We start from the raw sequence: 13,572 nt of genomic DNA on the forward strand, positions 1-13,572 counted from the left end.
TGTTCAAGTCAGAGGAATTAGTATCCCTTATATAAAGCCATTGTTCTGGGGCCACTGTGGGAAAGAAGGATGAAACCCCAAATCATGAGGTAGGTTTGAAGTAGCTGTTTCATTAGAGATTTCAAAAAATGACCCAACATTACTGAGCTGTGAAAGCAGCAGAGAGAAGAGCTGCAGGCGAAGGCCCCATAGGCTGAGTGTGCAGGTACCTTACCCTTCTCCTAGTTTGGCTTGAGGCTGCCTCTTGTTCATTGTCACTAACAGCCTGAGTATATGTAGGGCAGGTCCAGTTTGGAGCTCCATTTTCCAGCTCATCATTTCAGATGCCAGTGATAGTTTAAGTACTCTTCTGACATGCAGCTAAAACCAGCTAAAAATCCCATCTTTCTTGGAGCTGACATTCCAGTGGAGAAGAGAGATACAAAAAAAAAAAAAGTATATAAATAAATACATATCATGTTAGGTAGTAAGAAAAATCACATACAAAGTCCCTGAGGCCATACTTACTGTGTAGCATGACTGATATATTCTAGATAAGCACGGAGGCCAGAGTGAGCAAAGGAGAAAGTCACAAGAGATGAGGCCAAGGAGGAGACAAATCATAGAAATCCTTATAGATCTGGGAAGGAACTTGAACTTGTACCCTAAGGGAGATATGAGAGACACCTTGGGAGGATGTCCCTTTTGAACAAAAGACATGGCCTCATCTGATTTTATTTTTAACAAGATCACTTAGGCTGCTGTGTTGAGAAAGATATGAAAGGGAAGTCAGGTAAAAGGGACAAAAGCAGAAGCAGGAAGACCAACTAGGAGGCTCTTAAAAATAATCTAGGTAAGAGATAATGATGGCTTAGACCAAGATATTATACCAGGGGTGATGTGAGAAGAGGTCAGATTCTCATCATGGAGTTTGGCAGAAAGGATTTGCTGATGGATTGGATGTGAGGTGTGAGAGAAAGAGGAGCATCAGGGATGATGCCAAAGTGTGTAGATGTAACAAGTAGAAGGATGACATCGTCGATTACTGAGATGGGGAACCAGAGAGGAGAGCAAGTTTGGGTGCAGTTAATTTTGGTAAGTTTAGCCATGTTAAATTTGAGATTCAATTAGACATCCAAGGAGGTGGACATATGAAGGAGGCAGTGGGATACATGAGTCTGGATGAGCATTCGGGAAATCATGAGCATAGAGATTTAATCTATGAGGTGGGATGAGCTAACCAAAGGAGGAGTGCAGGTGGAAAATAAAACATGTTATCACTGAGCCCTGGGACACCTCTGATGTTTAGAGGTCAGGGAGATGACGAGAAATCCCAGCAAAGAAAACTAAGGTGATAGAGTTATAGCAACCTGGAAGCCAAATGAAAAAAAAAAGTGTTACAAAGAGGAGGTATCAGCTACATCAAGTCCTGCACATAGACAAGTAAAATCAAGACCAAGAATTAACCAGTGGATTAGAATTATGGAGGTTATCGATGACCTTGGTAAGAGCAGTTTGAGTGGAAAGGTGAGCAGTTTGGAGCAAATTCAAGGAGAAAGAAACTGATAACATCAAGAACAGGTTCTTTCAAGGAGTTTTGTTATAATGGGAAGGAAAGAAATGAAGAGGTAATTGGAAGGGGAAAGGAGACCAAGATGGGAGTTTAGGGTGAGAGAAATAATAGCTTGTTCAGATGTTGATGAGATGATCTGGGGGAGAATGGGAATGTGTGGTGCAGAAGCGAAGATTGCTTGTTGCAGTGTCCTTCCGAAGCAAGAGGGAGTGGAATCCAGTGTGAAGAGGAGGATTTGGCCAACTGGTAGCAGTGATACATGTTTTGTGCTAGTAACGGGAGAAAAGATGAGGCACAGGGCAGGTTGTAGCAGGGAGCAGACTTGTTTGGGGGTGCTTGTGGAGATGTTCTTTGATTGCTTGCATTTTCTGAGTGAAGTAGGAATTAAGATTATTACCTGAGCATGAGAACAGGGAAAGGTGATGAAGACTTGAAGAGAAAGATGGCATAAACTATTTAGAACACTAAGAGGTTAGAAGAGAGAATGGAGTTGGGAAACGTGATTTGGCTGGTGAGAGGCATCCAGGATGACTTGAAAGTGGTGATGGTGACTCCAAAGTGAGACCAAGCCAGCCGTTTGGTGCCGTGTCTTTCTTCAGCAGTGTACAGCTAGGCCAGCACAGGCTGTGGGTGAGCTTGCCGTTGGACCTAATCAGGGTCATGGTTTAGCTTCACCCACAGGATTTCAAGGGCAGGATAAAGAGATCTGAGGTTGAATTCAAGGGAGTGAGTCAATTCGGTGACTGCGCATAGTTTCCAAGTCAGTTGAGGAAGGAACTAGGGCAGAAGTCAAGCAACAGGAACTCAGTATTGGAGGGGTCATCTGTTCATGAGTGGAAATGCCAAGATTCAAGGAGGAATCTGTTGGAATCCACAGTGTTGGAACAGATGACTGAGCAAAAGGTAAGACCTTCGAGGAATTCAGGAAGTGGTGACCATGTTGAATTTACACCGGCAAGAAAGATGGGTAGAGTGACAGGATCTGAAGGCATGAGCTTCACAGAGGAGAGGGAGTTTGGGAAGGATGGAGGTCCAATGGCTTGAAAGTTGGATGGAGCAAGAATGTCTACCCACTTTCCTGCACAATGGGATGAAGCGTGTAGAGAAGATAGTCCCTACTTGAGAGGCTGCAGGGGAAGTGGCTCCTCAGGGGAGAGCCCGCTTTCACCCAGAGTGAAGATGAAGGGGATATTCCCAGAGGACAGTGAAAATCTAGGGGATGTTGGTGATGACTGGCTGAGTGCAAAAGGTATAGTGGAAGCAGTCAGAGAGCCAGGGAGCACTAGAATGTGAGGGATGAGGGAGACTGAAGCCACTGCGGTGACTATCTGTGGAATCCAAAGGCTTATACATGAGCATTCTGCATCTTACTTCTCCCAGGACAAGGTGTGATTCCGTCAGCTTTCTGGTCTTCCCTAGCAAGTAGCCATGTTGCTCCCACTCTTCATTTCTTTCTTTGACATTCAGCTTGTGTCCAGCCAACGTGCTGTATCACTGTGCTCTTACCCTGAGGAAGCCTTCACACCCCTGCTGATAGTGCAGTCCTGCTCCCAGTGCCTCAGTGGGGTCTTCTGGGGAGGAGAGAACCAGAGAGAAGGCTCCTCCCAGCTTAGATGCTAGGAACAGTGTTCCCCAAGCCTGAGTGACTTGCATACCATCTTTAAAAACTTAGAACTGCAGAGAATCTACTATTTTTACTTAAGGATTTTTTTTGTAAATATACTTAACCGTTTGTCCTTATAGAAATAGCTTTTCAAAGGAAACTCATAAGAAGAAACCTACTACAATTAAAAAATTATCTTCAATAATGTATACAGAACCAGAATGATGAAAATAAAGTGTACCCAAAATATATCTCATCTGCCACTTTGGGAAATGAGTGAATCAGAATGGCTGTCACTCCACGTGTACTCTGCCTCCCAAAGCTACCCGCATGGTTGTTCTTCCCACCATTGTTCTGCTCTCCTACTGACCCCCTGTGAGGTCGTCATTGTGCTTGAGAAGGGCATTATCTAACATGTGGGTAAGATTCCCCATTCAGGGACATGGCCCATGCAGAGGCCCTGCAGTGGAAAGGAATCTGTGCATTCAGGGAGCAGGGCCTCTCTCTCTAAGGGGAGAGAGGCTTGAGGTGAAGCTGCTGTAGACAGCGGTTAAAAATTAAAAATTGAGGCCATTTTCTAGGATCAGCATGAAGCTGCTAGGGGATCGTTAAGGTGGGAGGTGGAATAGTCAGATTTAAGTTTTAAGAAACTCCCCTTGTCGACTGCAGAGAAAGGATTGGAGGGGGCCAGTGTAGATGTAGACAGCTGGGAGGGGTCCTGGCAGAGGCCACATGAGACCTAATGGCCTAGGGTAAGAGGGCGGTGGCAGCAAAGGATGGAAGAATGGAGCTCTAAGAAACTTTTAGGAGGGAAAGGGAGCAAGACCCAGTGCTTGCTCACTGTGGGCATGTTAGCGGGGAGGGGGCATCAGGATGGCTGCCATGTCTGGCAGAACTTGGGGGATGGTGGTGAAATGCATGGAGATGAACTGCACCAGAGAACACTAGGGTTCAGACTAGGCAGAACACATGGCCTTCGTTTTTAGACAGTTGACTCTGAAATTTCACCAAGTTGGGTACCTGCATCTGGGGCTTGGAAGAAAGGTGGGGACTGAGATGGCAACTTGAGGCTTGTTGGCTTATGCTTTACGTATGGTTGTCAAGGCTGGTGGTATCCACCAGCTGCTCCTGGTCACTGTCACTTTAGTATTTCATCTGACATATGCCAGAATTTCTACCCAAGTCAGCTCATTATACAGGAACAGTGAATTACATTGCCAGGTGTAGGCTAGATGGAGAATTCTTCTTATGAAATAAAGCAGAATATTTTGTGTGTTTTTGAATAACAATTGAGATGCAGAAAGATTTTTTTCTCATTTTTCACTTTGTCTTTCCTCCCCTCCTTTCTCCTTCTACCACCACCTCCTCCTCCTCCTCTTCCTCATCCTTTCTTTTCCTATGCTTCTCCCCTGGTTTTCCTCTCTTTTGACCACTGTGATGGCATCTGGTAGCTTACACTGACGTACTGTATGGGCACATCACTATTAACAGAAGGCCACACTGTGGGATTTTCTTTCTACAACCCAAGTGCAGGGTGAAGGGACACTTTACTTTAAGCCATAAGAGGTGACTATCAGTCCCTCAATATGTGTAGGCACATGCTGCTTGCAACCAGATTTGGGAGCCAGAGGTGAGTGCTTACAATTACTATTTATAAGTCTTCTTTTATGCAGCTAGATTAATGTTTTCGATTCTGGAGAAATTTTACATGCTAAACACTTTGTTAATTTTTAAATTATTTTTTTTTATATTAAGTCACTTTTTCCTCTAATTAATGCTGATTTATTTTGATTTTCCTGGTTAATAGATTACTGTCCTAGATGAGACATGGACCATATTCAGGCGTTACAGTCGTTTTCGAGAAATGCATAAAACATTGAAGTTAAAGTATGCAGAGGTAAGTTATGAAATAATTACTCCAATTAAGAACATTTGTTTTATCAAGTAAATAAGCTGACTGCAGTATTGTTGCTCCCCCCTCTAAGTATTGCTTATTAGTGTCACCAAGTTTTATTTCAATTACTCATCTGTCAAATATAGCTTTTTAATTTTTGTCCTTTGATCCATCTCTATGCTACACAATTTTATTCTACACATTTTATGAACACAAGATTTTGAAAGTGATAGGAAAGTGACAGTAAATGAATTCTATCTATCCTTTTCATGAATTTTATGATGAATTTTCATTAAATGTATTCTAATTATGATTTCTCAACTGTGAGACCTAGTAATATGATATAGTAATAAGTTCTTCAGTATAGATATGTCCTTTTTTCTCTTAAAAAAGACTGCATGAATGCTTAGACTTCCATTTAATTAATTTAGATCATCAAACATTGAGGGAATTTAGATAATAAATATAGAATAATCTACAAAAAGCAAGGAGGCATTTCATTCATCTGATTAGACAGCCAGAATGTATTGATATATTAGTAATCTTTTGCTTTCAGACAAAAACTAGTTTTTAAAATACTTTTAAGCTAAGGAAGGATTCCTGAAATTAATGTACATCTTCTAAGTGGATGTATTATTGTTATTTTGACTATTTATTCATTTTTACTTTTAACTAAAGGAAACCTTGTATAGGCACAGCTATTTGGGAATATTGGATTTCAACTGACTGAAAATCAATCAATATTCTCTAATTAGGCTGCTTTCTCTAAGTCTTGTTTTTCAGTACTATTTTTATAGTGTCATGTGATTTCTAAAAGAAAATTTAGACATTTGTCCCTGATTTGGTTCACATTAAATAACTAATATTTCCTTAGCATCTCAATGCCTTCCATTCTTTCTTTTCTGATATGCAATATAAAGAGAAATACCTTTTATAAATATAATGGTTCCTTAATGTGTAGAAGAATCTTAAGTCCATGTAAAATTGAGTTATCTCTGAAATTCTGTTCCTAATCTCTATCATAATAGTATTTTATTAAAATTGAAGAAGGTTCAGGTATGAATTATAGCTCATTGCTTCCAAGAGGCTTCAGTTCCAGAAGTAACTGCAGCAAAACTGTTATTAAGTTTGTGTCTGCAGTTTACTTTTCACATCCCAAGTTAATATTAACAATGAAAAATGGAAGTTTTGTGTATGTATTAAATGTACAGAGCAACTGGTTTTTAAATTGAGCTATGCAACATATTAGCTCCTTGGTTTTAAGTTGATACATCAGTACTTCAATAATGTTACAGGTTTTCATATTAACATACCATATGAATAGATGGGGAAAAAAGCAATTTACTTGAAACAAAGGACACAAACTTGCCAGAATTTTGTTTATATGTTTCTATATATTTTATTTATATCATATACTTTATATATTTATATATATTATTTGCATATATGTACATATATATGTATATAATTCATTCCATGATTTATTCCTATCAGTTCTTTCAATGCCATTAGCTCAATGCCATTTTATTTAAGCATATTTTTCTAGATTCTAGTAGTACAGTAGTAGATGAGAACAAAAGTATCTTCTCTTACACATTTTAAATTCATACAGGGATGCACTGACAATAAACAAGGAAAACATAATACATAACAATTAAGAAGAAAGTGTGCACGTGGCAGTTACCATTTTAATTTAGGTACATGCCTTATAGGAAGAATACTGATCAAATGTCATGGGGAAGGATTAAAGATAGTGGAATAGGAAGGCAAGATGGAAACCTCCTCCCAAAAACACATAAAAGAGGAAAATATAGCAAATACAGCTAGACCTGAAAATGACCTGAAGACTGCAGAACAGACCCCCTACACCTGAGGAAGAAGAGAGGACACAGGAAATGGTGAGGTGGCAAAGCCAAGATCAAATGGGACCCAAGCCCTCCCCCCCACACCAGCCTAAGACAGAATAAAGAGGACAGGACGGGGAGGGGATAGGAGCTGAGGAGCGCTGCACACCTGGCCCTGGAGATCTGCTCTGGGATCCTGAGCCCAGATTACATTGGGTTCTGGTGAGTAGTGGGTTGGACAGGGGCAGGCAGAGCACTCTGGGAGGCTGAGACTCCAGCCAGTGTATATGGCAGGCATGCTCCACCAGTCCCAAGACCCAAAGCAGAGGTGGCGATGTGAAAGTCTTGCCAGCAATAGGAGAGGTCCCAGAGGTGACCTCTCCTCAGGTGAAAAGGGTGAACCATACCTCCCCAGCCCTTCCTCGGCCCAACAAATCAGGAACTCTTGGGAGCCCCAGATGTTCCATACCCCTGGCTGGCAACGCAACCCCAAGGCTCCTCCCTGCATGCACTGCCAGGAACCAACCCTCTTGGCCCAGCAGCAGCATCAGACTTTGCTGTCTGGCAGGTGGAGGGAGACTCTCCCAGCTTGCTTGGCTCTGTTTCAGCCCAACCATGGAGGTGCCTGGAGGAGCCAGCTTCAAGAGCTCCTTCCTCCCTGCAGGTATCCAAACCCAGCTGCAACCCTGCCATTCCTGCAGGCCAAGCAGAGGGTGGCCTTTCCCACAATGAGTTCAACTGAGATCCTGAGCTGATCACAAAGGCAGCAGCTCAAGCAAACTTCCCACCCAAGCTTAGACCCTACAGAAGCCAGACAGGAGAGCACCCACCCATAGCAAACCAACAATTGGGGCCCCTGAAAAATAGAACCTAGCACTAGAGAATAAGGAATCTTGAGCTTCTGGGTACCACAGCACACCTTCTTCACAAAGCTATTGCACTTTAGACCAGACAGCATAGCAGAGACATCTAATACAAAGGAAGAAACCCAGAATCCCTGACAGAATAAATAGGAAGAGGAATTTGATCAAATCAAAACTACAAGACAGAACCCTAGAAAAAAGGACTAAATGAAACAGAGATCACCAATCTTCTTGATAAAGATTTCAAAATAAAAGTCATAAACATGCTCACAAATTTACAGAAAAGTATTAAAGCTCTCAGAGAGAACTTCAATAAAGAGGTAGAAAACCTGAAAAGGAGCTACTCAGAGCTAAAACAGTATCTGAAATGAAACATACAATGGAGGGATTTAAAATTAGATTAGATCATGTAGAGGAGACAGTAAATGAAATAGAAATTAGAAACAGGAAAATAAAGAAGCTGAGGAACAAAGAGAAAAAAGGATCTCTAGGAAAGAAAGAATGATAAGAGAACTATGTGACCAATCCAAATGAAACTATATTCTTATAATAGGGATACCAGAAGGAGAAGAGAAAGAAAAAGGGGTATAAAGTCTCTTTAAGGAAGTAATTGTTGAAAACTTCCCCAATCTGGGAAAGGAAATAAGACACTGAGGTCATGGAAGCACAGAAATCCCCTAACAAATGAAGCCCCAGCAAGACAACACCAAGACAGATAATAAAAATGGCAAAGATCAAGGATAAGGAGAGAGTGTTGAAAGCAGCCAAAGAGAGAAAAAAGGATTACTTATAAAAGAAACCTCATAAGGCTATTAGCAGACTTCTCAACTGAAACTCTTCAGGCCAGAAATAAGTGACATGATATAGTTAATGTACTTAAACAGTAGGACTTTCAGTGAAGAATCTTTTACCCAGTGAGATTATCATTTAAATTTGAAGCAGGGGATTAAACAATTTCCAGATAAAATTTGAAGGAATTCACCACGAAGCCAGTCTTACATGATATGTTAAAGGGATTGCTGTAGATGGAAATGATCCTAAAGCTAAATAACTTTCACCAGTGAAATAAACCCAGACTAAAGGTAGTAGATCAACTAATTAACAAACAAATATGAAATTGAAACAAAAGAAGCAAAATCAACTCTACACTAAATCAGTCAAGGATACACAAAAAGTGAAGATTATGATATCTAATAAAGAATTGTAGAGGAGGAAGAAAGGGAAAAATTAGTACCTTTAGATTATGTTTGAAATAGAATAATCAGCAATTTAAGGTAGACTATTATATAGTTAAGATATCCTTGAACCTTTGATAACCACAAAACTAAAGACTACAGTAAATATACACAAAAATAAATAAGAAAGAAAAAAATCCAATTACAACACTAAAGGAAACCATCAATAACAAAAGAATTATATGAGAGGAAGAAAGGAACAGAGAGGAGGTATAAAAAGCAGCAGAAAATAATTAATAAAATGGCAATAAGTACATCTCTATCAATAATCACCTTAAATGTAAATGGACTGAATGCACCAATCAGAAGACATAGAGTAGCAGAACAGATAAAGAAACAAGACTCATCTATATGCTGCCTGCAAAAGACTCATTTCAGACCCAAAGACATATACAGAGTAAAAGTGAAGGGATGGAAAAAGATATTCCATGCAAATAATAGGGAGAAAAAAGCAGGAGTAGCAGAACTTATAGCAAAAAAAAAAAAAAACACATAGACTTCAAAACAAAGAAAGTAACAAGAGACAAAGAAGGACATTACATAATGATAAAGGGGTCATTCCAACAAGAGGATATAACCATTATAAATATGTGTGAACCCACCATAGAAGCACCTAAATATGTAAAACAAATACAGAAATAAAGAGGAAAATAGACTGCAATACATTTGTTTTAGGAGACTTTAATTCACCATTCACATTAATAGATGGATCAACCAATCAGAAAATAAATAAGGGAACAGAGGCACTGAACAATACATTAGATCAAATGGACTTTTCGGATATCTACGAACATGCCATCCAAAGGCAGCAGGATACACTTTTTTCTCAAGTGTACATGGAACATTCTCCAGAATAGATCACACTAGGCCACAAGAAGAGCCTCAATAAATTTAAAAAGGTTCAAATTTTATCAAGCAGCTTCTCAGACTACAATGGTATGAAACTCGAAATAAATTATGTAAAGAAAACAAAAAGACTTAGAAACACATGGAGGCTAAACAACATGCTTTTAAATAATCAATGGATCAGTAAACAAATTAAAACAAATCAAGTAATACATGAATACCAATGAAACAAAAACACAACACCCCAAAATCTGTGGAACTTGGCTAAGGCAGTTCTGAGAGGAAAGTACATAGCAATACAGGCTTACCTCAAGAAACAAGAACAATCTCAAATAGTGTAAAATCACAATTAAAGGAACTAGAAAAAAAAAGAGCAAATGAAGCCCAAAGTCAGTAGAAGGAGAGACATAATAAAGATCAGAGCAGATATAAATAAAATAGAGAAGAATAAAACAAGAGAAAAATATTAGTGAAACCAAGAGCTGGTTCTTTAAGAAAATAAACAAAATAGAAAAACCCCTAGCCAGACTTATCAAGAAAAAAAGAGTATACAACCAAAAACAGAATCAGAAACAAAGAAGGAATAATCACAATGGTTACTGCAGAAATACAACGAATTATTTGAGAATACCATGAAAAATTATATGCCAATAAATTGGGCAACTCAGAAGAAATGGAACTTCTTCGGACAATACAGCATTCCAAGACTGACCCAGGAACAAACAGAAAATCTGAACAGACCAGTTACCAGCAATGAAATAAAATCGGTAATCAAAAAAACCCCAAAAACAGAACTCCAGGTACAGACAGCTTCACGGCCAAATCTACCAAACATTTAGAGAAGAGCTGGTACCCATCCTTCTTAAAGCATACAAAAAAGTAGAAGAGGAAGGAATACTTCCAAACTCATTCTGTGAGACCAGCATCACTCTCATACCAAAACCAGACAAAGACCACGAAAAAAGAAAATTACATACCAATATCCCTGATGAATATAGATGCAAAATCCTCAACAAAATATTAGCAAACTGAATCCAAAAATACATCATAAAGATCATCCATCATGACCAACTGGGATTTATTCCAGGGATGCAAGGAAGGTACAATATTTGTAAATCAATCGATATCATACACCACATTAACGAAAGTATAAAAACCTCATGATCATCTCATAAGATGCTGCAAAAGCATTTGACAAAATTCAACATCCATTCATGATAAAAACTATCAACAGAATGGGTATAGAGGGTAAGTACCTCAACATAACAAAGGCCATTAGTGACAAACCCACACCCAACATCATACTTAATAGCAAAAAGCTGAAAGCTTTTCCTCTAAGATCAGGAACAAGACAAGGACACCTACTCTCACCACTTTTATTCAACATAGTACTGGAGGTCCTAGTCACAGCAATCAGACAACACAAAGAAATAAAAGGCATCCAGATTGGTAAAGAAGTTAAACTGTCGCTATTTGCAGAGGATGTTATTACACATAAAAAAACCCTGAAGAATTCACCAAAAATCTATTAGAATTAATAACAGTTCAGCAAAGTTGCAGGATACAAAATTAATACACAAAAATCTGTTGCATTCCTATATACTAACAGTGAACTAGCAGAAAGAGAAATCAGGAAAACAGTTCCATTTACAATTTCATCAAAAGAATAAAATACCTAGGAATAAATCTAACCAAGAAAGTGAAAGACCTATACCCTGAAAACTACAAGACACTCTTGAGAGAAATTAAAGAAGACACCAAAAAATGGAAATCTCTCCTGTGCTCATGGATGGAAGAATTAATGTTAATCAAAATTGCCATCCTGCCCAAAGCAATCTATAGATTCAATGCAATTCCTATCAAAGTACCAACAGCATTCTTCAATGAACTAGAACATACAGTCCTAAAATTCATGTGAAACCACAAAAGACCTTGAATAGCCAAAGCAATCCTGAGAAAGAAAAACAAAGCTGGCGGGATTATGCTTCCCTAACTTCAAGCTCTACTACAAAGCTACAGTAATCAAAACAATTTGGTACTGGCAAAAGAACAGACCCATGGAACAGAATAGAGAGTCCAAATATAAACCCATGCATCTATCGTCAATTAATATACAATAAAGGAACCGTGAATATACAGTGCAGAAAAACAGCCTCTTCAGCAACTGGTGTTGGCAAAACTGTACTGTTACATATAAGAGAATGAAAGTGGATTATTGTCTAAGTCCATACACAAAAGTAAACTCAGATCAGACGTGAATATAACATGAAACCATAAACTCTTGGAAGAAAACATAGGCAAAAATCTCTTTGATATAAACATGAGCAACTTTCTCAGCACATCTCAGGCAAAATAAAAAATGAACAAGTGGGACTACATCAAACTAAAAAGCTTCTGTGCAGCAAAGGACACCATCAGTAGAACAAGAAGGCATACCACAGTATGGGAGAATATATTTGTAAGTGACTCATCTGATAGGAGTTAACATCCAACATATATAAAGAACTCATATGCCTCAACACCCAAAAAACAATAAAAAAAATAGGCAGAGGACATGAACAGACACTTCTCCAAAGAACAAATACATCACTAATTGTCAGGGAAATGCAAATTAAAACCACAATGAGATAGCACCTCACACCAGTTAGGATGGCCACTATCCAAAATACAAGAAATAATAAATGCTGACGAGGATGTGGAGAAATAGGAACCTACATGTTGGTGGGACCTCAAAATGATTTCAGTCACTGTGGAAAGCAGTATGGAGGTTCCTCAAAAAACTAAAAATAGAAATACCATTTGACACAGTTAATTCCACTCCTAGGAATTTACCTGAAAAAAACAAAATCCCTGATTCGAAAAGATATACGCACCCCTATGTTTATCACCACACTGTTTGGAATAGCCAAGATATGGATGCAACCTAAGTGTCCATCAATAGGTGAATGGATAAAGAGGATGTGGTACATATACACAATTATTATTCAACCATAAAAAGAAAAGAAATCCTGCCATTTGCATCAATGTGGATGGGTCTAGAGGGTATTATGCTCAATGAAATAAGCCAGGTGGACAAAGACAAATACCATATGATTTCACTGATTTGTGGAATATAGAAACAAAACAGAACAGAAGGAACAAAACAGCATTAAACTCATAGACATTGAGAAGTGACTAGTGGTTACCAGTTGGGGGGGCGAGTGGATGAGGCCAGGGGAAGCAGGAGAGGACTGTTGAACCTCTGTGATGTACATTTGATGAAGGAAGATGTCATGGGCAGAAGCTACAGGGCACTTCAGTATAAAGGTCATTTCAGGGTTGAGCTCTTTGAAGAAATGGCAATTTAGTTGAAATACAAGGTGAGAGATAAATGAGTTTTCAAAGAAATAATGTATATCTCTAATCAGTGCTTTTAAAGAAAATTTAAGGGCAAACAGAAGCAACCTTTAAAGATATAACAGAAAAAAACTTACCTGATGTTAACAATGGTGTGAACCTGTAAATTGAAGAGGTTGCCTGACAGCCAAAATGAATGAACAGAGATTATCATATATCTAAAATTCTCTTTAAGGGGAAAAGACTATATTATATACATGCTGAAAAAAGTTAAGTGTCCTCAAATGAAAATCGAGCTTATTTAATTTATTCAGCCATAACTCTACTGAGCAGCTCTGCACTGTGAATACAATGTGAGAAAGCAGCCACATTCCCTCCTCTCATGAAGCTGAGTTAATG

At 38.9% G+C, this 13,572-nt stretch overlaps 1 protein-coding gene across 5 annotated transcripts in view; it reads left to right on the forward strand.

Moving 5' to 3' along the window:
* Positions 1-13,572, forward strand: part of KIF16B (kinesin family member 16B) — a 315,843-nt gene that overhangs the window by 257,136 nt on the left and 45,135 nt on the right. For all 5 annotated transcript variants that reach the window (XM_057502709.1, XM_036892122.2, XM_057502708.1 and 2 more), the window contains one exon: positions 4,963-5,052. In XM_057502709.1, coding sequence (XP_057358692.1) covers positions 4,963-5,052 — 90 coding nt within the window. The remainder of the gene's footprint in view (positions 1-4,962; positions 5,053-13,572) is intronic.

The sequence above is a fragment of the Manis pentadactyla genome, chromosome 5 (genome assembly GCF_030020395.1).
Source record: "Manis pentadactyla isolate mManPen7 chromosome 5, mManPen7.hap1, whole genome shotgun sequence".
Lineage (NCBI taxonomy): Eukaryota > Metazoa > Chordata > Mammalia > Pholidota > Manidae > Manis > Manis pentadactyla.